At 44.3% G+C, this 25430-nt stretch overlaps 1 protein-coding gene across 1 annotated transcript in view; it reads left to right on the forward strand.

Annotated features, from left to right (window-relative positions):
- PAPPA (pappalysin 1) overlaps positions 1 to 25430 on the forward strand; it is a 177508-nt gene that overhangs the window by 3705 nt on the left and 148373 nt on the right. Inside the window, exon 2 of the mRNA XM_041406962.1 lies at positions 22420 to 23488. Coding sequence (XP_041262896.1) covers positions 22420 to 23488 — 1069 coding nt within the window. The remainder of the gene's footprint in view (positions 1 to 22419; positions 23489 to 25430) is intronic.

The raw sequence follows: 25430 nt of genomic DNA on the forward strand, positions 1-25430 counted from the left end.
TCCCCGCGCAGCCTGTGGATGCTGGGGCAGGAAAGGGTTAAGGTGGGGCTGTGCTGGGTTAGGTAATGCACACACACCGTGCGAAATGAGGGGCTTCAAAGCGCTGCTGACCTTGCTGCTGTTGTAATCAAAGATGCTTCAGTTCCACTGTGAAAACTCAAGCCCATCCTAAGAAACGGGATCCTCCCGAGTCCCTGTCAGGCTGTTTTCTGGGGTGTGGGGTGGCTCATGTTTTCACACGAGCGAGATGTTGACTCTTTACTGGCTGGGAGCTGAGAGCAGCGGGATGAATGATCGGCAGCGGGAGCCGGAGTAAGAAGGCGTGCCTGCTCTGAAGAGTGAAAGTTTTTTTTTTTCGTTTTGTTTTGTTTTTGTTGTGTTGTTTTTCTCCCCCCACTTCTTGGTTTCATTCCCCTCCATCTCTCTATTCCTCAGCCTGCCAACAGGGAGCATGATGCCAACTTAATAAAGCTTCATATGTAAGGGAGTGCCTATGTTTTCCCAACTTCAGTCCTTGATGAACATAAAACTGCAGCAGAATCCAAAGGGAAAGAAAAGCCAAAATCAGCATGGTGGAGCTCACTTAAAGCCACAGCTTTTGCATGTTAGGGACTGAGAAACATCTGTGTCAGGGTCCAATAATTAGGCAATTATAAAGGTATGTGATTGACACTGCATAGGTCTAGTCCCTTGCAGAGTTAGAGAATACATGTTTGCTTTGGGGAGTTGTTTCCTTCTGAAGTTTTGGACTCTGACATTGGTTTAATACACTTCAAGTAGAATTGGTGAGCTGAGTCCTATCTCCAGAGCTGATCCTCATGCTGGGTGTGCTGCGAACTTGAGGATGTTTTCAATAGAGAGTTTACTCAGAGTTTCATTGGAGTTAAAGCAATAGGCAGGTAGATAACATGGTATTTTCAACAGCCTGTTGTCTTTCAATTGTATTAACTTTCTAGTTGTGTTCTGTAATGTAGTTCTGTTGTTTAATTCGTGCTGGCATGTGCAAGGTCCCAGGGCGCTGGCCATGGTGGGCAGAGTGGAGTGACAGGAGCTGGAACACCTACACAGATGTTCCTGCAAGGTGACAAATCTCTGAAACACCATTGCTCAGGGGTGGGGGAAGCTGTGTGGGTTCGGCTTCCCTGTGGATGGGTTCAAATGATTATCCACTTCATGACTATGGATCTGGACATGGCTTGACTCATAGGTCACTGAACAAAATACCCTCACAGCTTGTCATTTACTAAATATTTGCATTTGAACAGCATATTTCCTTCAGCCTGTGGAAGCTGGGACAAAAATCAGAAACTGTTTTTTCTTTCTATAACATTTCCAATTTAATCTGACCAGCTACACTCTAGAGTCAGAACAGCACAATTAGAAGAAAGCTGTTTGTTTTTTGGTTTTTTTTTTCCTTTAAGCCCTTACACATAGGCTGCTCTAATTAATTAAATGGTAATAAAACAGAGGTCAATTTGACTCTGTGTGTGGAGGGTAGCAAATTTAGATTCCTAAATGATGTATGGCTGTCTCCTGTAGGCACAGGGTTGTGTCCCAAGCTGAGTTTTCCTCTCCAAGCTTCAGCCTGATTTATTTCAAGCCAGCCTGTTTCAGTACGAACAACTCGCGTGAGGCAGAAAGCAAGCGGTGAGGATGGTGTTTGGAGAGAGAGCACAGCAGGGCTGTCCTCAGGGACTGCTGGGGATGTCTGGAGGAGCGCAGAGCAGGGCTGTGCAGGGCGGGCTCGCTGCTGAGGGCGAGGGGAAGCCCTTGGAGAGCCTTCGCACGCGAAGCCATGGCCAAAGCCAGCGCTGGGCGGGGTTGGAGCACCCTGGGAATCAGGCTGGAGCTGCTCTCCAGGCCCCCACTCCCACCCCAGTGGTGCCAGGGGGGGTTGTGGGTGGCCAAGGGGTGCTGAGGCTGTGGCTGCACTGAGCACAGGTGTCCCCTGTCAGCCCCAGCCACACGTGGCATAGGGAGGGATGAGCTTAAATCCCAAATCCCAGAGGGGCTCACTGATGTTTGCTCCCTGGGAGCCCTAACCCAGACGCTCCACACAGGTAGGGGCCACTTTCCAGTGCCAAACAGGACAGGTCTCTGCTTGCACAGCTGACCCAGGTATTTGCTGAGGCAGCTCCATGGTCCTTGAGTCCACTCACCTTTGCCAAGGGTGGGAGAGACCCTTGGCTGAGCACATTGACCGGGAAGGATCCAAGTGCCAGTGGACACCTCGCTGGTCGCTGGGGCCTGACTCAGCTTACAGGCAGCCAGCTGAGGGGAGCAGGGAGTTTTGGTGCAGAAATGTATTCCTTGGTGCCTGGGTCTGGCTCTGCCAGGACATGGGTCTGTCACGAGAGAGGTGAAGCTACAATGCATCCAGGAGCACCTTTAACTCAAAAGTGTTTCGTGCCCTGGCAGCCCAGAAAGCCAGTTTTGTTCTGGGGTGTGTCAGGAGGAGTCTGGGCAGCAGGGCAGGGGGGATTGTGCCCCTGTGCCCTGAGCTCAGGTGAGACCCCACCTGCAGAGCTGCCCCAGCCCTGGCCCAGCACAGGGAGGAGCTGGAGCTGCTGGAGAGATCCAGAGGAGGCACCAGGGGATCAGAGGGATGGAGCAGCTCTGCTGGGAGGGAAGGCTGGCACAGCTGGGATTGTTCACCTGGAGAGGAGAAGCTTTGGGGTGAGCTCAGTGTGGCCTTGCAGGGCCTGAAGAGGCATAAGGGAGCTGGACAGGGACTTCTGACAAAAGCCTGGGGTGCCAGGACAAGGGGGAATGGTTTCACACTGAAAGAGAATAGGTTTGGATCAGATCTTAGGAAGAAGTTGTCCTCTGTGAGGGTGGGAAGGCCCCAGCACAGGGTGCCCAGAGCAGCTGTGGCTGCCCCTGGATCCCTGGAAGTGTCCCATGACATGTTGGACAGGGCTTGGAGCAGCCTGGGACAGTGGAAGGTGTCCCTGCCATGGCACTGGGGTGGGATGGGATGACTTTTAAAGGTCCTTTCCAACCCAAAACATTTTATGAAAAATATTCCAGGACCAACAGAGTTTAGGTGCTCTCAAGGCTACAGGATTAACCAAGTGCTTTCACATTGGGTTTTCATAATGGTCTGAGCCAGGAAAAAAACAAAAAAAAAAACCAAAAATAGTGTCTTTTTTTCAAAAAGACATATTGAAAAAACAAAAATAAACCCTTCCATGACTGGGGTCAACTGAAATGCTCCCATATAATAGTTTTGCTTCTAATTTTATCTGTTGCTTTTTCCACTCCTCTTTTCCCCAATAGAAATTACAGGAGCAGAAGCAGAGGAGGGACCACCTGGGTTGCCAAATTCAGTCCCCTGCAGTGTCAGGGATATAACAGCAGATAATTAGTCCAAACATTCGCAGAAAATCCACTTTGTGGGTTCTGATATAGCACAGGCCACAGAAGATTTCCCAGTGCTCTACTATAAACCAAAGCTCTTTAGCTAAGACTGGGAGTCACCATTTTAATGTAAGACAGGAAAAGAGAAGGACAGATCGACAACATCTTAAGTACCTAAAATCCAAAACATTGTTTTAGAAAACTGTTAAGTATGAGAAAGAAAAACATTGGCTATAAAAGGTATCAGCTTTGTTATTTTCAGAGAGTTAAAATGAATCAGGTGTTTTGACAGTTATGAAACTTCTATTGAAATTTTAAGTTGGAATATTTGCCAAAACTGATCCTTTCCCACAGATAGTCTGTTTTGATTAATTTCTCCTTTTCCTGAGAAAAATATTTTATCAAACATTTCCCACCCTTCTCTGGTCTTAGCCTGTGTGGCAGTTCCTACATCCCTACAGTTGTAGTAGGAATCAATGCTTGATTGTGTTTTTACTTCTTTGCATCTTATATTCCAGATGATTGAGAAAATGCATCAGAAAATACTTGTTTGATCAAAATCCTCTATGTTTTTTGTTTTTTTTTCCTCTCAAGTGCATCAGCAAGTCTAATATAATCTTTTTCTTCATTTACCCTCCTCTCTCAATGGTACCAATTTTTCCATCTAGTACTGTTCACATGGGCAGTATAGATTAATCTTCCCATTTCATAAATGTGAAATATATGGGACTCTTCTATTGCATGGGTTCTGGGAATTTGCTTCATGCATTGTTCTGGGCACAGTTGCTGTGCTGTGCATTTTGGTTCTTTGTTTTCCCAAAAAAGAGGTTTCTGAAGATGAAGATGTACCTTTTCCCTGACCTCACCCTTCAATTGCTCTGTGCCCATTTCCCCACCTGGGGGTTGTTGACATCTGGATATGATTCTTGATTTTATTTCACCTTTCCTTGGAGAAGGAATACTTGATTGTTGTGCTATTTTCTCTGTCTCTCCCCATTTCTCTTCATTTTCTCTGCTGTGAGCATGCATGCACATACACACACCATTTCCAAAGCCTCTTTGATTTTCTTCCCAGATCAATAGAGCATTTAAACTCCAATGATCAAGGAGGAGCAGCTTGTTTATTTCCCCACATATCCTGACACAAGTGGCACATCTTGTAAACTGCTTTGATTTGATGTTAGTGCCTATTATAAAGTTTACTCTCCCCAAAGCCATCCATGAAGTTAAAGTACTCTTACTCTGAGCAGGAGCAGAGCAGAACTCAAAAAGGCAAGGTAAAAAGAGAACAGGAGTGAAATATCTTACCACAGAAATTTGCTGTCTGTTATCCTTGTTGACAGTGATCAGAACAATTTGAGGACTGTTGAGTTTGGCAGCACCAAGTGAGGGTACATTGTGTATCTCAGTTAAAAGTGGACGAACATGAATACAGATCAATTACCCCTTGGCAGAATGGGGTTGGACTCGTGGTTACACAGGAAGCATGGACTTGATCCTAAACCTGGTCAAGATCATGAAAAATACCATTGAGCTTGGCTGAATCTGGCAAAGGCTGTGATTTCAGAGCGTTTTCCACACCACTTCTCTACAGCCTGACCTGTCTGTGGTCCTTGCTTCAGTATCCTTTATTTTGCAGACCTTTTTGCTTTAGATGTGAGAGAAGAAAAACTGTGAAGCCCTAACATCAGAGGAAGGAGACATGTTTATTTGGTTTTGCTATACTCCAAATCCCAAATTGGCCTCTGTCTCTTTCAACCTTTCTTCTTTTCCTTCCCCTCTCTTTTTTCCTTTTCATTTTTTCAACGTTAAAATCTCCCCTATTCCAAACCCACTCTCCCATTTTCTGTTCTGCAGGGTGATGTAATGGTGTGACTTCCCCATCCAATCCCTCCACCCTCTCTTATCACCATCCTAGCCTCAGTTTTTCCCCTGCTATCTGGTGTCCTTGATTCCCCTGCTTTCTCTCCTTCCCTCTCTGCACTGTTGCTGCTTTCCTGCTCCTCTCCTGTCGTCTGTGCCGCGGGAGGGTGGTGTCCCCTCTCAGGGTGGCCACAGGTTGGTGGCTTTGGCCAGCTGCTGTTGGAAGCGCTGTGGGAACACAGGGTAAGCAGGCAGTGTGCTTGTGTGCTCAGCCAGGCTCATGGGCTCGCCTATTTTCTGGGAATTATTGATATTGTTCTGTTTAATATCCATCCTCGCCGTGCACAAACAAGGAGCGAGCGCTCGCTCTCACAGAGAGGGAACGAGGGGGAAGTGAAACTGAGAAGCATCTGGAGTTGGCCTGGTGAAGCAGCAGCTGAGAGATATGATACCAGCTCATGAAAGCACAAGAATTGCTGTGTTAGAGAAACAAACCACTCTGTTCTGTGGTGGGCACCTCCTGGGGCCTGGTGGGCTCTTGAGTCTTCCTTTTGGGTGATATTTGAGGTTTTTTATCTCTTCTCCTTCCTCCCCTCTGCCATGTTTTTCCTCCTTTTCCTTATCTAATTTATTGTCTCTCTGTTTGCTTTAAATCACTTTCCCATATGGATTTCTCTCTTCTGACCCATCTTCCCCTCCCTCAACTGATTCCCAGGAGTCTTCTGTCGTCATGGAATTGGGAGAAGAGCAGCCCTGTTCCTGACACTGAGCATCAGCTGCAGGCTCCTTTCCTCCTTCGGTTTCTTCCTTGTCTGTTCTCTGCTGTTAGTGTTGGAAACATATTCACAAAGATCATCCACTGGATTGAGGAAACAGATTTTATCACCATTATTTTGTTTGTTTTATTTAAGTCAGGGAATGAAATGGAGAGGAAAGGCCTTTGCTGTTACCAGTGTTACTTAGTTTTGAATGTCATGTTTTTCTCCTGTACTAATGTGTCCTAGTGCTGTTATTTTTCTTTATCTTTGCAGCAAGATGGGTTTATAGTCTTGAACTTGCTACAAAACTTCCTGCTGCTGTTGGTGATAAATTTCAGGTGTGAGAGAACACATCCCTTAAAATCAGAGAAATTGAGGAATGGAGGGATGCTTTGATTTGTCCTGGATGTGGTAGTGTGCTGGTGACAAAGTCAGGAATCAAACCCACCAGCAGCCCTTTTGTTACTTTTTATTATTGTTTTTTAGGGATGATGATGGTTATTCCTCAGCTGAGATTGTTCCCCATGTGAAGTTACATGCCCTAACTCCTGTAGGATATTTCCTTGTAGCTGTTGATGGTTCTTCAGTGGGTGATGGCAGTACAGAGTGGTGGTGATGGACTCTGTCACCTGCCAAGTGACATCCTGCTGGTGACAACACAGGGGCTGGGGGAAGAAGGCACTTGGAATTTGTCACATGAGCTCTTTGGAATGGCAGAAAATCAGATGTTCTGGAATTCATATCTCTGAGCCAGACACACTGGTGGTGGTTGAATCCACACAAATTATTGTATTTCTCAGATGGAACAGTGTGTGCAGCCCCCAATGGGAGAGAAAAACAAATATCAGCAAAGCCCCTTAGTTCAGAGTACTCCAATTTAAATTGGAATACTTTGATATTTTTTATCCGTCTGCACATTGATTACTGTATTGACTTGCTGAAATGGCTTGTAAAACATTGAAGTTGTAACTGCTTATCTTCTTAGGAAATGCTGAAAATCTGCCTCTGTACATCTCAGGTTATTAAATTAAGGACAAAAACAACTCCATAAAGCTTATCCTATAGTTAAATGCAGACCAGGTGAGAGGCTGCAGAAGGGGCCCCAGGGGATTTCTGGGGAGGGATCCCCACCCAGTGCACACCCTCGTGGCTGAACAACTGGTGTTTCTGTCAGGAGCATCACCAGGGAGGCTGCACATCCAATCCACAGGAGTTTGTTCTGAATGCAGCAACATCTGTGCTTGTAAAGTCTGAGGTGCTAAAGTTGAAATCTGGAGCTTGCATTACTACTGTCTTACATGTCATCTGTCTTGTGGATAAACAGAGCAGCCTCTCGGAGGTCAAAGCAGCACCTTTCACCAGTGATAATTTAATGAGAATTATTTTCAGCGTAAACTAGACAAGAATTGGAAGCCTCCTGTCCTGTAGCTCGTGAATGGAGATGTTCAGGGAGAAAAGGAGTACTGGGAGAAAAAGCAAATGTTAACTAAATGGATTACACACAGAGTTTTGAAACATACTTGGCAGAGAGAAGGGTGAGCAATATAAGCCAGATTCTGCTGTTGAACACACCAATGTAAACCTAGAGTAACTCCTTTGGAGAGGAAATCAGGGAGGGGGGCTGCTGCAGACCTGTGAAAGTGTAGAGTTTGGGGCAGAGACAGAGGGCATGCAATGGGGAAACTGACCAAGCTGAGAGGTGAGTGTTGTGGAGAACAACCTCCAACCACCGTCACCGCTGTCAGTGGTTTTATTTGGGTGTGTAATGGTTATGGTGATGCAGTGGGAAACATTTGTACAATGTGGGGTTGTTTTTTGCTTTTTGAAGTATTTTCTGCATATACCTATATTGTAATCCCTCCAGGCTGTGGAACTGGGCCATGTACCAGTGTTACAGTGAGCCCTTTGTGTTTCCGGCAACAAACACTCCTGAACTCTGCTCTCCAGGCTTGTGGCCTAAACTCCTTCACCCCCGCCCGTACTGTCCCATCTCCAGCAATAATATTCCCTCCTCTGTTTATAAACAAACACCCTCAGAGGAAGTTCACGGGAAGAAAAGTTAGTTAGTGAAAATCAGCCATGCACCCAGGCCCGGCTGTGGGTTGGAGCCAGCAGGGTTGCTGGATGTTTCCTACCCTGCATCTGCTTGTAGGAGTTTCTTTGATGAGATGTTTGCCTGTCTAATTCTGTGTCTTCCTCATCTTTTCCCATCATTGTGGAAAATATAAAGAAGTGGGGAAAAATTGTGGTCTAAATTTGCTTTGAAATCAGCACGGACAGCATTTGGGAACCCCAAGCAGGAAGGTTGATTTCAGTAACCCTGTAGATTTTCTTCTTGGTAAACCCACTGATTCTGTCTGTTTTGTTGTTGTTGTTTTAACATCAAAATCTAGATTCTGGCTCCTGGCAAAACTGTTGCTCTTGAGTTGCGCAAAGGCTGTAAAAGGACTAAAATAGCCCAAAGGATAATTGTCCACTATAGTCTGAGCACAGGGCTGATGGTACATCTGGTGTTGCACACCATTCTCACAGAACCACCCCTTCAGGAGGCAGGAGTGAGCAGGACCCAGGGGAGTGGGTAACACGGGACTGTGGTCATCCTGGGCATGAGCAAAGCACGGTAATGGTGCCAGCAGCTGGAAAACACAGAATGTTTTTTGACTTGTTCCAGAGGTTCTACAAATCTCTGACAGCACAGGGGCAGCTGTATAAATAGTCCATTTTCTTGTGGCTTCTCCTGGTTTGTGTCTTTAGCACTGCACCTTGGTCTCAGGTACAAGGTGAGTGGATTAGGTGTTTGTTTCCTTCCAGGAGATAATTGGATCCTCTAATAAATCTTTCTGGCCACTCAAAATGCACAGGAAGATTATCAGATACAAAAAAACTCTGGCAGTAAGGGAAGCAGCCTGGTCAGGGGTATGGTTCTTTACTTGGGCAGAGGTGGTGTGTCAATGCAGGGCTCGTGTCACTGTTCCTGCTCCCTCTCTTCCATAAGGAATATGTCTGGAATTTTGGGCTAAGGGAGCTTTTACAGATATAATCAATGTGGAAGTTGTGGTCCCACTTTTAGTTCTAAGAGCCTCAAAGTTTTAGAAGTGTAATACAAAAGGTAGATTCTGCCAGTGCTGGCAGAATCTCCAAACCTTACAATGAGATGGTTTAAAATAGCCTTATCTATTGATTTTATTTATATTTTTTTTTAATTAGCAAGAGAAACTAGTAAGAGAACAAATATTTTCTGTCAAGTCTTATCTGTAAGGCTACCCCAGTGTGGTCTCTCCACCTCCCATCCAATGGGGGAAGATAATCAGAAGTGAGCATTTTGCATTGCAGCATGGACAGAGTTTATCAATTGTTGCACAATCCCTTTGCCTGTGAGCAGGTTAAATAAAGGAGCAGGGTGGAGCAGTGGTAGAAATGGACCTGGTTTATACTGGTGAGCTTCCTCCAAGCATTCCAGAGTAACTATCAACAGTTTCTCCTCGCAGGAAAGCTGAGCAATTCATTCTTACCCTTTGAGCAGTTCTGAATTATTGAAGAGCAGAGGATCTTCTGCTGGGAAAGGCTGGAATTCCCCACAGTCCTCTTGCTAGGGGTGGTTTAATCAAACAGATTGTTTACATTCTGTGTCTCAGCAGAGGCAATGCTCAAACAGCAGTGGTCTTCAACTGGACACTGTGGCATGGGGGGTTTATTTTATTTTGTTTTAAACATCAGCATACCACCAGTTTTACTGGGAAATGGCCATCTGCAAACACCTGCAGGCTCCATGGAACAGGCCAGAGAGGGAAGCAACAGCAGCTGCGTCTCACAGAGGCAAAATGAGACAGCAAGGAGGCCGTGTTTCTTCTCCAGAGGTTTCTGCAGGGCTGGGATTTGGCAGCAAAGGTGGGTTGGGAGCACTTGCACTCCTGGAGGAAGAGACCTTGCAGCAGGAGGAGGCTGAATGTTGATCCAAACTCTTCTCTGAGCCTCAAACACTGATGGTAGAGGCAGAGAAGCAAAATTATTTTTGCCAAAACCTTATGTTTTGCCTCACACTGTGAAGGCCAAACTGTTCTGTGAACAGTTTCTGTGCTTTCAGACTTAAGAGGCCTCAGACTGTATAAAATGGGAGTTATGTATTCCATGAGAGAGGGAAGAAGGAAATGAGATTAGGACAGTTCTTCCTACCACCTCCCAACTCTCCACTCCCTCAGGAGAAACATCTTTTGCACCAATATCAATAAACCAACAACCTATTGCACTTCTGTGTGTCCAAAATTTGCCATAAAACTTGAGTTGACATTTTAGCTTGTGTTCAGATACTTTCTTTTTTCATTTCTCTTTGGTACATTCTGGAAGTGATGTATTTCCGCTCCCCACACGCAGGATTCTCTGTGCCTCACCGAGGAGGACGCACGCAAGTAGGCAACGTGGCCAACATTCTTCCAAACCCCAGCAACCCAACCAGCTGTTCAGCAGGGGTGTTATTTATTGAGAGCTGTCAATGTGTTCAACACATGGTGTCCTTTGCCCTGTTGAGCCAGCAGCCTGGCTTTTATGGGTTTCTCTGACACTTGTCACATACTGGTGACAGGACAAGCTGGAATAGGCACACGGGTTTATGTGAACATTATTCCAGCAGGGCATTACAACAAGATGTTCTATGAAGGAAGGAGGGACAGAGACCAGTTGGCAGAGGAGAAAACAGAGGCTGTTGCAAAGGGTAGAGGTTCCTTCTTGGCTGGTGCTTTCGGAAAGAGAACAGAGATTTCCTTCAGTGATAAATTAGATGCTTGGGGAGAAAGAAAGGGTGTTTGTTTCAGCAATGATGCAACTCCTGTGTGAGAGAAGCAGATTCCTTCTCCTGCTAATTCCAGCTGCTGGTTCTGTATCAGAGTGGAAGTGCACAGGAATTGCTTTGGGGTTTTAGTTGCTGTTCTGCAATTGCTGAGAGGTGCCTTGAGCTCTGTCCTTTCCATCTCCAAAGGGAGGATAATGGCTCTCAGCAGCCTGCAGAGAGATGCTGTTTGTAAGGAAGAGGAAATGTCATTACTGCTTCATGATTGAAGCAGTGAATGACAAATGTCACTCCTTTGCACCGGCAGGTTGGAATGCTCAGCCAAGAAGCCCTGCTGGCCAGGGTCATGCTAGGTTCCTGTGCTGCTGTAAAGGGAGGACTGAGGTTGTGGAATGCCAAAGAGACAGAAAGACAGGGGGCACATCTTGCCAATCTCCTACTTATCTGTTTGTCCCATCTTTTTTCTCTTGACTTGTGTAAGCTCGTATTCATGAGTATCACAGGTATTTATTTTCCCCCACTGAAAAACAGAGCCATTGCCTGAACAGTGTGACTCTGGCCACATTCCCTCCTATTCAGCACAATGCAATCTTGGCTCTTTACTAGTTAATATTTTCTGTCAACAACCTGCAAGGAAACAAAATCAGTGCTGATAAAATTTGCAGATGTTGCAGAGTGCAGGGAGTGGTAAACAATGACCAAAACAGGACTCTCAGTTGGGTGTTTTCAAAAGCTGAGAACATGAAAACTATGCATTAGAGTAAAGCCAAATGTGAAGTCATTCATATAGAGAGAGGGGCAGCAGGTCACACACAAAGGATGGATGGGAGGAAAGGATCTTTCACCTGGAAACTGAATGTGGAGCAGCAACTGCCTCTTGGAATAGATAAAGCATGTAAATGTGAGCTGCCAATGTGGGGCTGTAGCCAAAGGTTTAGAGTCATTGTTGGCTGGGTAAACAAGGAGATATTGAACAGGACTGGGGAGGTTGTGTTACCCCTGTGATGACTCTGGAGTGGTTGTTGCCAAAGCACTTTGTCCCATTCTGGTGTCTACAGTTTAAGAAGGATGTTGTATGGAAGAGGACTTAGAAAACAAGTAGCAGTGACAATAATTATATTATTTGTAACAAGTCTTGAAGTGTTGGTCTCAAGAAGATTAGGAGGTGACTTGATCACCATGATCTTTAAATGAATGTTTTGGGAATATCAAACTGATAATTGTGGGTTGGAAATGAATACCAGAGGATATGAGTAAATCCAATGGATCTAAAGTTGCTTAGTGGAGACTAAGCAACTTTAGAACAGAGTATTTTAGCAGTGTTTTAGCCTTGAGAGTAGTCAGTAATTGAAAAACCTTTCTGAGTAGAGTGGTGGAATATCTGTCACCACAGCTTTCAATAAAGAACTGATTGTTTTTTCCAAACTGCAAGGTCTTTAAAGAGGAATTAATTCGGTGATTACCCATATTGTGTCTAAGAACTTCTGATGTCAGATTATTCTGAGGATTTTTTTTTTTTGCTATTACTGGAAAAATGGTTGAAGCCAACAGTAACCAAGCAGCACTAAGATACTAATTTCAAATATTTTAATCTGTCTCTTTTTAATTTCTATGGGGTCTCCTTGACACCAGTAGGATATTTCTGATCACCACAATAATTCCAGCTGATTGTAGGGTTTCCTCACCATCACTGCAGTTGAATTGTAAGGCTCTGTTTCGTATGGTATTTTTAATCCTGTTTAGATATTGTTACCTTTTTCTAGAATGATGTACTGAGCAATGACTTGACTTCTTCCCTTTGAAACAGTCCAGTGCACTGTCTGAAAGCCACCTGAAAAACAAGACTGGAATTTTTTCTCCTTGAAGGTTGTAAGACCTTTACTGTTGACTTCAATGATGCCAAGAGTTTACCTCCAGAACAGATTTGGGGGAGCAAAAATTAAGCAGGACCCTCTGAAAGCAGGATCATTGACAAGGCCAGGAATGTGAAGCCAACACAGCAGACACTTAAAAACAAAGTGGATGAGAAAGAAGAGAATAAGTTGAGGGTGACTTTATCTTGTCATCCCCTTGCTGGGTGGTCTGCCTCTGTCTCAGGGCAGAACACCAGTCCAGGGGATGCAGGATGCTGAAATGACCTATTCCTGTGACTTTAACTGAGTTACAAACTTTGACCAAAACCCTATTGAGGATAATTAGTGTTCTGAGACAGGATTTCATTTCGTTTGGTCCATCCCCAGCTGGAGACTGTTCCTCAAAACTCAAATTTAAGCCAAGCACTCCAAATGCCCCAGTCTGCTCCCTCCAAGCCATGTGCACATGTATACATAGGCCCCTGCACAGAGAAAATCGTGCCTGTTCATGGTATTTTGTTAGTCTTCATTGCTCTGCTTCCAAATTTAACCAGAAGTAGAAGGGCTGAAATAACATAAGAAAGGTTGGACATATAATATTTCCTGCTGCTCAGCTAAATACAAGAATTGCCAAAAATCTTCCAAGGTAGCTTGTTTCTTTTACATTTTTCTCCCAGTTCTGCAGACTTGAGAAGGTCAATTACTTTCGAGAAGGATTTAGCTTTGGCAACACTTATGGAAAGCGAAGCAGAATTGTGACCTTTTGGAGGTTTGCCCATCGCTGTCCCATCTTGTCCTTTAAGAACTAAAGGCTGAATTTTCACAGCTACAGTCTTCGGTTTAATAGGTGTGAATTTGTTTCTGTGCACTTCTAAGACATCATGAGTATCTGTGTGAGAATTTGCTTTTAGATGTCTATTTATTTGTGCTCACAGATCAAGTGATCACTGGTATTTGTAGAGCAGAAATACAGGCTCAGGTATTTCCAGGAGGAAAATCATACCAAAACAAATGAAATTGGATTCAAACAGAGCGGAATAATAAAGCTCTAAAATTCTATACTTAGGTTAGTATGTGGTGACTCCAGCCTATCTGGAATGCATACTATAATAGTTATATCATGTTAGAGAGGCAGGGTTTTTTTCAGTAGGATGTTTCCTAGAAAGCAGAAATATCTCTGTGGTTTGTGTATGGGTTTGGAACTTGTGAGCAAGTATGGAGCAGGGAATTTGAGGCATGAAATAGTCAGGATTAGCAAAGGCCCAGATCCCTTTCATAAGCGACAGCAGAAAACAGGCAGGATCAGCTCCCTTCTCCCCACTGCTATTGCAGCCTCCTCCTCTGTGGATTGTTTTGGAGTCAGTTCTTTGAAGGTTGATAAATGCCTCAGTTGTTTCTATTAGTACAGGCAAGATGCAGTCATATGGGAAAGCCAGATGCAATAATATATTTAAGTCTGGATAAGATCTAAGATATTTTTACAATAAGATATTTAATTTTCACAAGGCAAAGTCCTTGCAGGGTATAAATCAGCGTAAATGCACTGAAACTACTCAGTTTTGCACTCACAAAGTGTCTGCCCAAGAATGTTCTCAAAATCCAATTAAATAACTAGAACTGTTTCATGTGGAAATGCCCCTCAATTACAAAGACAAGTCTAAGCTATCATGATGTGATTTTTACAGTCTCCTCGCAGGGTGCCCTAGTTTGCATTCATGGAATTTTTTGTTTTTGTTTTGTTTCTGTAATAATGTGGATGTTGGCCATCTGTCTGATCCTGGAAAGGTTGTAAGGTTGTTCCTGCTCCCCAGGTTCTCTTCCCACTCCCTCATTGATCATAATGTTTGATTTAGGTGCCACTAGATTTCCTCCTTTGTTCTCCAGCCCTAACCTCCCCCCTGCAAACACACATGCATTGTGCAATGGTGTAAAAGCTCTCCTGGCTGCAGCTGGGAGTAGTAACTGCTCAGCTGGTTCCAGCACTGCCCTAAAGCTGCTGTAAAGGTCAGAGACAAGGGAATTCTAAAAGGCAAAACAAGCTGTGTTGTTGTCCCCCCTTTAATCCTGGCTGTGTGTTTTGATCAGCACCACAAGGCACCTCGTGTGCAAGGCTCCGCTTCTCCCAGCCCTGTGTTTGTGGCCGTCCAGGGCAGCGTGTCGGGCGCTTTTCCAGCCCTGCTCCGGGCTCGGGTGCTGCCACAGCTGATTGACTTGCACTGCTTGTCAGACACAAAGCACATTTTGAAAGGAAATGCCATATTGAACTCCCCGTGAGCTGATGGGTATTGTGCACGGTCATCTGATGGCACAGATGTGCCCCTAATAATCCTTCCAGGAGGATATTTCCTCCTGGGATGCTCTGGCCATCTGATCTGCTCTGAGGTATGCTGACCTATCTTGACCCAGTTTATGATCAATTCTCTCTGCTGTTTTCTAAAAGGAGCCCAGAAATATCTCTTTATCATTTAGATTTCTTGGAAGTTATGGTATTACGTGTCTGTTCTTTCCACAGAAGATACTTTGTGGTTGCTCTCAAGCATTAACTCTTACAAAGGGGAGGAAAGCCACTCAGTGTGAGCAAGAGTAAATTTCTCTGTAGAGCTTTGATAGCTAATCACTGTTTGGCAAACAGCACAGGGAGGAAGAGGAGATGTGGCAGCAGAGGTGACTCGTGTTCCACCAAACATTCCTGGGTACCTTCATCTGTGTGAGTCCAGTGACTCTTCTGCTGCTGTGCCTTTATCTTCATGTCCTTTTTCTCAGGTTTGTGTGTGCTGTGCATGTGTCTGTGGAAGATGAATGGTTTCCATGCGTTCCTCCTGATGTGTGTCCATGTGTTTTGCAACACCTGCTTTTCAAGTGGGAATGGTGCTAATGCTGGATCTCTAGGGAGGTGAATCAGCTGCCTCAGGTACAATGGGAGGGTTAATTTGTAATCTGGTTCTGCTGGGCAGTGAGCAGAGATAAGCCTGGGAGTTCAGAGGTGTGTGATGATCCCTTTCAGCCAAACCAACAAACTTACTCAGTGCTTTCCATTCCTGATATTTGAAGGTTATCTGGGTTTTCATAAACACTAAACTCAGCTTTTTAATAAGGCAACACTAGAGTGTCTAAATTGATAGCCAAAATCCCGAATTCTTGTCTGAATCAAGCTGTATGCAAAGTCTCCCATATTTGTGACATACAGCAGTGATTCCCTGATGGAACATCAGAGCTGACTTTAAGCAGGATCCAAGAGAAGCCTGTCTCTACTATTTTCACTGCTCCTATGCCTGTGTGTGTTAAAATCATCTCTGATAACATGGACATATATACTTTTCCAAGCTTCATCCAAAAATATTCAGTTATTTCTCAGAACAAGGCAGGAGAAATAAATAGTTTTGCAGGTATTACAATATCCTTACCCTTGTCTGGAATGTTCCTGTGATCCCAGACTTCCTAGTGGGGACTGAAGTTTGACCCTTGTGAAGGATGTGCATTTTTCTGTCCATCTAAAATGCTGCCTAAAGCTGGTTATTAGATCATAAACAGTTTATTCACCAAGCATGAGTCTCCACTGGTCCTGCAGCTTTATTGTGAAATGCTTTAGGAGATCTAGATAAGGAGCAAACCTTCCCAATAACCCTTGTTTACGTTGAGCCTGTAGATGAAGTAGCCCTTGGAAAAGCCATACCCAGGCCTAAGCTGGCCCTGTTGTAACACTGCAAGGACTCAGCTCCTTCTCTGCCCTGTGCTGTGTGTTCACTTACACCTCAAAACCCTCACAATCTGTAATTTCTCACTAAGCTCAGCCTACCAGATGTATTTGCAGTAAGCTCTTCTATACTGTTAGTGGTGTATTCCCACAATAGGCTCATTGGAGTGTCACTAATATGATTGTCCATGCCAGTGGCTGCTCTCTTGCAGCCCACATGATTTTGTTATCAACAGGGAAGGATTTATGTAATGTTCATAACTAACCAGCCACTATAAATTCATGTCTTGCTGCTGTAGTTGTTCTCACCTCCCTGTTTTCAGACTTCAAGGTATCTCATTGAGCAAATGAGTGACTGGGAATTTGAGAAACAGTACACAATGTATGCTTAATATGATGCTAAATTACACTGATATAAAGATTTTTATTTTAAAGAGCCTTGGGCTAAATTCTCAATCTTAATTAGGCATGGCTGTATTACACTCTGTATTTCTATACGATGAAGTTCTTGTCTTTCACATCAGAACAAAAAGAACTCCGTCCTTCTCTCAGGTCTGAATCCTCTGGCATAGCTTGCAAAGCCTGGTGTGAATTCAGCTAGATTGATAGCAGCAGCAAACATCCCCTTTTTGCTCTTTAAGTAGTATGTTGCCACCTGAGCAAGCCTTAGGTGGTTTTCTTGAACCACTCCTTGTCTCAGGGGGTGACCTCAGGAGGCCTCTTAGCTGTGTTCGAAATGGTATAGACAGAGATGTTGCCTTAAGTACTCTGGACTTTGAATTATTTAACTGTTGTGGAAGGAAGCGGGGCTGGGGGAAACACAGCAAAGGAAAGGAGAGATTATTTCTCCCCTTTGTAAAACTATATTGGGTTCAGCGTCACACCATGAAATATCCAGTGCAGAACTCAAGAACTGCTCCAGTGGATCTTCACTGACTTATCCAATTGCATGGAACATGGGGATACTTAACCCAAATCTGTCGGTTTTAATTATTTTCCTCTGGACAGATAAAAGCTTTCTATAGGTTCCTGTAGAATATTTGCTCTTTCAAGCGTTCTTCTGCGCTTTGATACTGAACGATTAAAGCATGCTAAAGAAAAAAACCAGCCCCAACCTTTAGCTCCCTGTTCTTGGGCCCCCTGACTGCAGCTTTGATTGTTGACCTAAATTCCCCTTTCATAACTGAGTCCTGTCACCTCTGGTTGGAGTCTCCCAGCAAAACAGGCACGGCCAACTTTCAGAAGTGCAGGGCACTGTTTTCTGTTCTGCCTTGCGTGGCTCTGACGGCTCCGCAGCACCTGATGTGTTCAAAGTCATACTGAGCTCCCTTTTCCCCTTCCCCCACCTCTGCCTCCTGGAAATGAAACCATAACAAGGGGTTTTTTTAGTTTTACTTTTGCCTTTCCTCCTCTCCTTCTCCCCCCACTTCCCATTGCTCAGCAAAGAGAGGAAACTTTTCCTGCGTGAAGAATGAAATTCTTAGTTCATTCTATGGCTGGGTTGGTTGCTGCAAAGATTGCTGTTATCCAGACACATGAAATGGCACTGAAGTGAGAGAAGGAGGCCCTGGAGGATGTTATTTATAGCATTACAGTGGGTTACAACAGCTTGTATGGGCTACTCCAACCTCTCTTCTGTCAAACTCTGCCCACAGAGGGCTGCTTCTGGCTCCAGCAGCCACCAGCTGTGAGTTCCTGTTCCTCTGCTCTCATCCCAGTTGCAGCAATGCCTCCTGTCCTCACCCAGGGCTGTCTCCCACAAGTTCAGCAGATGATGTTCCGTGCTGTGCTCATGCTGCCAAACCCTGCCCAGTGCACAGAGCCCATGTAAGGATGTGGCTCTATTTAAATGCCCAGAAAAGTCCGGAAAACAAAGGGGGTCATGAATGCTGGTGTTGGTTAGGGGGTCCTGGAAGAGGTCAGATGGACAGTGATGGTGGAGCTATTGTGGGTCAGTAGCCGAAGAACTGAGATTTTGTTTGTAAAAGGAAGGAGGGAGATTGTCTTTCTCATTTTCCATGTTTGGCTTTTGGCTTTGAGCTGCTGGAGTTGAATTATCCAGCTTTCCTCACTCTTTTGATGCCTAGGAATTTACTTTTCCTATAAGGGACAAACATCATAGGACTGGAAGAAGCCTTGTGGGCCATTGAAGTCTGTCTCTGGCCAAGTATAAAGGAATGTGGTATCTTCCTCTGTTTGTGCACTTCTCCAAAGTCCTCCAAGAAGTGACTCACTCCTTTGTGGGGAAGGGAGGCTTCCAGAGCCTCTTGCTGGAAAGCTGAACTAGCACCTCTTCTTTTTTTCTTTTTTTCTTTTTAATTAAATACAAAATTCCATTTCAGTCCCTTGGGCTTCAGGAACAAGAGCTTTAGAAGGAAAAAATAATTCAGACTAAAGAGTAAGAAGGGCTGTCAGTGTTCTCCTCAGCTGGAGCTCCATCCCTTTCTAGCAACTCAGGGCAAGCAGAAGTGAAGAAAACTGTTTGCTGCTGTATGAAACTTCTACATATTTTTTTAATCTAATTTCTGTGGGGAAAACAAACATCAGTTTTATTTCACACCATTTCTTGGCTCAGAAACTTCAGGCACATTCGCCAAATTGTGGTTTTTCAGTCATTGGCTGTGTCTCATTTACCATGAGGCCTCTTTGGTTGGTAAAGAGATATTAAGTAGCTAAAAATGTCTTTTACTGCATTATTGTAAAGAATTTTCAGTGTAAATGAGAATTTAAACTCTGTATGTTTTTCGTGTAAATGTTGGTTGTGGTCACAGCTAACTTGAAATTTGAAGTGTCGACCATTATGTGGGGTGATTTTGCTCAAAACCAGCCTTGTTTGGGGTAAAAGAGGCCTCTTCTTGTTTAAAATGTTCTTAATTATGTCTGAGAAATAACTCACGGCTATGGAACCTTTTACTAAATTGAAATATATTGTGAAAACATCAAATTATTCAGTTTTCAGAAGTTCTGGCAGTTATTTCACATGTCCCTCTTCTAATAACTTTGCCCTTATTAGTTGTCATAGAAGAAGTAATAAATTCTTTTATTATGACATCCAGTGTCCCAGCTGAAATTAGTTTCATTGTGCTGGGGACAAAACGGAAAAGTGACACTCCCTTAGCCGGAGGATCCTCAGTCCAAAGCCAAAAGTAAAGTGAAGGATTGGGAAAATAGGTGAAGCATTCAAGCAAAAGAGGGTCATAAAGAACGGGTACAACTTGCAAGGGAGTTGGGTTTCTAATCCCAGCACAAGGGAGTGTGAGTTTCTTGTCCCTTTTTAATTTTTTTTTCCTTTCTCTTAAGAATAAAACAAACTTTTGCGGTTGAAAGGCTTGTGCTCAATCCATTTTTTCATCAAGAGTTGGATGTCTGCAATAGTAAAAGTTTGAGAAAATAATACTGTACGTGGCATAAGGATTCAGTAATGACCTTTGCCCTAAACTAGAAAATGCAAGGAACTGGAATAGTAGAGTGTTTTAGTTCATCAGCTTTCACACTGGTGTGTTCAGTGATGTCCCTATTGTCACTGGATTTTTTCTTTTCCTGTCCTTCTTTGGCTCCCTGTAAATCTTGAATTGATGGCAGCTGTTTGAGCCCAACTCAAGACACGTTGCATCACATCAGGGTTTAAAGGCTCAAAGGCAAGGGAGGATTGCTACTATTCTGTAGTATTCCTCCAGCAGCTCCTCATGCTCAGCTGAGGTCAATCACCAGCATCAGCAGCACTTCAGAGACAGGAAGATATTCTTTAAATGCTTCCTGGGAAACTGGTTTCTATCCCACAATAATTTATCAGTTCTTTGGTGGAATATTTCTAGCCCCAGTCAGTGTAAAGAGCAAAATCTCTTGACCCTTAAAGACGGTATGGTGGACTTTCCTGGAACTGGAGACCTGTTCCAGGACTTCCAGCTGTCCATCCAACCGTGGGGATCTTGGATGCCTGAAGAAACAGGTGGGGCAGCTTATGTGTGTGCAGCTGCTTTGTGATCCACAGACCTGGAGGATTTGGTCACTGGAGATGGCAAATGAGACTGGAGGTGGTGGGGATTGTGGCAGTGATGAGTTGTTCTTCTGTGCCTCAGTCAAAACAGCCCAGGGAGTCCCTGGGGTTCCCCTGGCCATGTTGAAGACATGCAGATTCTCAGAGGGATTTGTTGAGACAAGCCCATTTCTGCATCACTTTTTCTTCTCTCACCATGCTGGCATTTCCTGGCAGGCAAAAACTCTCTTACAAAATGCCTGATCAGCTCTAATGGTCTTATTACAATAAGCTGAGATTTTTATGACTTATTTGGGAGAGGGACTTGTCTTGCCAGCTGCCTTCTTATTCATTGCAGTGTTATCCACCCACTATCACTGGACAATACCTTCATTTGAGATGCATAAAAATACAGACTTTTATGGGCTCTCATCCATCTGAAAATGAATGCTATGTAAAAGCATTTATTTACTAAAGAAAAACTTAAAAATGCTTCAAAAACAGATTCCAGAGGTTATTGGTAGCTTCGGGTCTCGTATCACAAGTTCCTCGGGTAAATACCCATCCCAGGAAATGTCTTTTTTTTTTTTAGCACATTTGTTTTTTTCTTGCCTGGTTCTCCTCGTCTCCTTTCTCATGATCAGAAGTAGCAGTATAAACCAGAAGCTGGTCTTGAAAAGGTTTTGAACTGAGTGCACCCTACAGATGAATAAACACATTACCTTCCGAACTCTGGGATCTCTCTTCCAAAGGAAACAGGAAAAGGGGGAGCTCAGAATCCCTAGCAAAATACCAGTGTGCAGAAAAAAGGCCCGTTTAAATGTTTTTAACTTTCCCATCAGAAGAATTTTTTTTACTGGGGGAGGAGGTGGAGAGGGGCAGGGTGTGAGGAGAAGGGGGGAAGGTGGGTGCTGGGAGAGGGGAGGAAAAATACAGTGAATGCTCCTGTAACCTTTGCTCTGTTGATACTAGACAAGACTGCACTGTTAATGAGTGATTGTTAACAGATGGCTCTTGAGCAACTTAGTCAGAAGCAGAAGATGTTATTTGGTTGTAGTGAGGGGAGGGTGAGGGTGCAGGGGTGAGGTAAGGGGATATTTAGTCTTTTCACGAGGACTGAACTGTCAGAGATTTATTATTTTCCTTTAGGCTTTTGGAAGTGGAGGCTCTGGGGAAGGATTGTTTTCTATGTGCTGATAGTAGAAAGGCCATTTGGTGCTGAAAGCTCCAATGATTTTGTTTTTGGTGAGGGTGTCCCTGCAGCCCTTGGCCTTTGAGGACTGAAGGATGGAAATGTCTTTCTTTAACTCACTGAGCCTTGTGTCCCAAACTGGGGAGAACTGGGCTCTGTCCACTGCCTGGAGCTCTCTGAGGGCTGGGTGAGAGAGCTCTAAGCATGGATCTACACTTTGGGAGAGAAATCTTTCCGCAGTGCATTGAGTTGGTAGGAAGTGTGCCTGTGAGAGGACAGGAACCTTTCTGAATGTCCATCTTTCTGGGGATGTCCATCTGTGTGTTTTTGTTGACCTTCCCCAGTGTGGTGTGTACCAGTGTATGCCGTGGCTTTTATTGGGTATGACTTTGAAGGCAGCCTGAACGCATCCCATTCACTCTCAGTAGGATTTGCGTGCTTGAATTTAACAAGGTGACTGCAGCTGCTCAGTGTTTCTCAAAGTGTGCAGAATTTAGATTTTGTGTTTATTTCCCTTCTGAACCTTATTAGACACATGGTTCAGGGGTATGAGGGATGAGTGACATCAACAGGGATTGGTTCTCAAGACTGTTTTTGTTTTCAACCACTGATGAATGGCTTGAGGGAAGGGAAGAACCAAATGCACAGTCCAATGTTTTCCTGACAGGAATTTGCAGGAAAGTTTTGGACTTTGGTCAAGAAAAGGGAATCCCATTTGTACACGTCACTGGCAAATCTTTACCTTTAATAGGAAGTCTTGACATGACCTCCCACACTGGTGCACTAGATGATTTAAAGTCTTCCTTGTGCTCTAACTATCTAACAGATGTAGGTGAGTGTGTGTATATACATTTAGAGAGATATATTTACACAATTTAAAGACTGACGCCTTCATTCTGTCATCCTTATTTATTCATATTTCTCTTTTGGGGGCACATAGGACTGTATGACAAATGTTCTTACACCTCCCGTGACCGAGGCTGGGTCCTGGGGATTAACACCGTCAGTGACCAGGGGAACAGAGACCCCCGCTATTTCTTCTCACTGAAGACGGACCGTGCTCGCAAAGTCACCACCATTGCAGCACACCGCAGCTACCTCCCCAACCAGTGGGTGCACCTGGCTGCCACCTATGACGGGCGCCTGATGAGACTCTACGTGAACGGTGCCCAGGTGGCCACAAGTGGAGAGCAAGTGGGCAGCATCTTCAGTCCGCTGACCTTGAAGTGCAAGGTGCTCATGCTGGGAGGAAATGCCCTGAACCAGAACTATCGGGGTTATGTGGAGCACTTCAGCCTCTGGAGGACAGCCCGGTCTCAAAAGGAGATCTTGTTGGACATGGAGCAGGCGATTCACAGGCAAGACACGCCCCTACCTCAGCTCGTTCTTCAAGACAGTTTACTGAATGTGAAAAGCACCTGGTCTCCCATGAAGGATGGCAGCAGCCCTCAGACCAAGTTCAGCTACCACCATGGCTATTTGCTGGACACCAGCCTGGACCCTCCTCTCTGCGGGCAGACAGTGTGTGACAACACGGACGTCATCGCCAGCTACAACAAACTGCCCAGGTTCCGCCGCAACAAAACCGTGCGCTACCGCGTGGTGAATCTGTACGATGACAAACATCAGAACCCCACCGTCAGCCAGCAGCAGATCGAGTTCCAGCACCAGCACCTGAACGAGGCTTTCAGCCGCTACAACATCACCTGGGAGCTGGAGGTGCTGGAGGTGAAGAATTCTTCCCTTCGCCACCGGCTCATCCTGGCCAATTGTGACATCAGCAAGATTGGGGACGAGAACTGTGACCCCGAGTGCAACCACACCCTGACGGGGTACGACGGCGGGGACTGCCGGCACGTCCGCCACACGCTCTTCAACAAGAAGAAGCAGAACGGGGTGTGTGACATGGATTGTAATTACGAGAGGTACAACTTCGATGGGGGGGAGTGCTGCAACCCAGAGATAACAGAAGTCACCAAGACCTGCTTTGACCCATATTCTCCTTACAGGTAGGCAATTTCTTTTTATGACCATATTGATGAATATCTGTCTAGGTATCGATCATCCTGCTGGCTGTTGAACCCTTTCATTGTTGCTATTATGGGCTTTGGAGTTTAATGAATTTTTTTTTTTTTCTCAGTATTTGGCTCACATTGCGGCTCTCCAAATGCAATCTCAGTAATGGTCTCAGCAGTGTCTTACCCCTGAATTGGTATTCCCAGCCAGGCTAAGGAAAATCTGTGCTAAAGACTGAAGCAGCCAATTTTGAGAGACCCATTAGTTGTTGGCTATGAGCAGCATATTGTAACAGTGCACAGTTTATTTTAACTCCAGACTCTGAGGAGTGGGGATTGGATGTCACAGAAAGCTCATGTGTATTTGGAGAGGGAAAAGGCCCTCAGGCATGAAACAGAACATGAATACTCTTAGGTAGACTTTAATTCTGTAGCACTTTGAGGGTAGGTAGGTAACTCCATACTCTTACTGCTGTGTACAGCTCTCTGTGGGCACTGCTGTGGAGGAGCAGCTGAGTCTGGGGGCTGTGAGGAGTGAGGTGGGTACAAGATTCCTGTTGCACACTCTTGGTGGGTAATGAAACTCTTCTGTGCCCCTTTTTAAACATAAATGAGAACAGGAGTAATGCCACTTCATTGCATGGCAGTTTCTGTGAGTGGATGTAAGCTCATAAAATCCTCAGCTCCTCAGCTCAGGCTTCCTTGGGCTGCAGTTTGAGGTGTGGCATGGTCAAATAATTTGCATCAGGTGGGTACCATGTACCTACAATTACTCCAAATTCAGATAAGTTAGTATGTTTAAGTAATAAGGTGTTTCTTGTGAATGAGTTAGAAGTATAAGCACAGAAAATATGAAAATTAAAGCTGAAATTCTGTTATCTGCATTCCATGTTACAGCTTTTTTAGGGCAGTTCATGGAGCCATAGAGGGGAAACTTCTAAATGGTCAGAATACCCAACACTAAAGTTCAGGTAAAGAAGAAAAGTACAAACTCTTCAGGAGTTCCTTCTATTGCAGCAATTCAGGCTATATTTATAGCTTCCTTAATAGAGAGAAATTTTTAAACAACATTATCAGCTCTACTGGAGCTTTAAATACACATAATTAAGTTGGAAAGAAAAGCCTTTTTTTTTTTTTTTTTTACTCCAGCAAGGTTGTTGTTTAAAAAAATCTTTCTAGCTCAGTTTGACTTCAGTCACTTACCAGTGAACAAAGCTCAAATGAGGAAATTCTTTAAATATTAATGCTTGAAAACATTGAAAGGAAAAATACCAATTTTTAATGCTGTTCAAATGGAGAAGAACTCCACTAAGCAAATATCATCAAAAGCATAATGCAAATTGGATTGTTTTAACACTGTAGTTCTGAGAACTCAAGGTGTTAGCTGTAGCAATTAATACAATTTTTAGGAAAAAATACATTATTTTTAATCTGATAGTACCCTTTTATCACTTGTTCTGTGACCAGCTTAATACAATTTGGAGACAACCACCTGGCTGAGCTTGTCTGGAGGACTTAGATCTCATGGACTTGATCTCACAGATCTTCTATAGGTTCATTTTGACTTGAGAAAAACCTCCTCTTGACCTGAAACACTGGGGAAGCCTGAAGATCCTCTTCCACAGCCTAGAGCCTCAGAAAATCCAGAGGGTTTTTTTTTGTTTGTTTTTGTTTTTTTACAGATAGATTTAATTTATTTATGTTTGCACAGACATGGTATTGCAGCATTGATCATGGGCAATGAAACCACAGAGGGCAGTAGCAGAAATTCCATGTCACTGGAGTCTTTATTTGGTGGCTGATGTGCTTTGGCTGAGCTCAAACTCACTTCTGTGATGAGTGTTTGTGCTCAGTAAGGCAAGATAGAGCAGTTAGGCCTGTGGATTTATCACTGAAGTTTGTAAGCCTGACTCACTCTGCTTTGGGAATTTAGGTT

Source organism: Onychostruthus taczanowskii, unplaced genomic scaffold (assembly GCF_017590055.1).
Source record: "Onychostruthus taczanowskii isolate IOZ18803 unplaced genomic scaffold, ASM1759005v1 scaffold25, whole genome shotgun sequence".
Taxonomy (NCBI): domain Eukaryota; kingdom Metazoa; phylum Chordata; class Aves; order Passeriformes; family Passeridae; genus Onychostruthus; species Onychostruthus taczanowskii.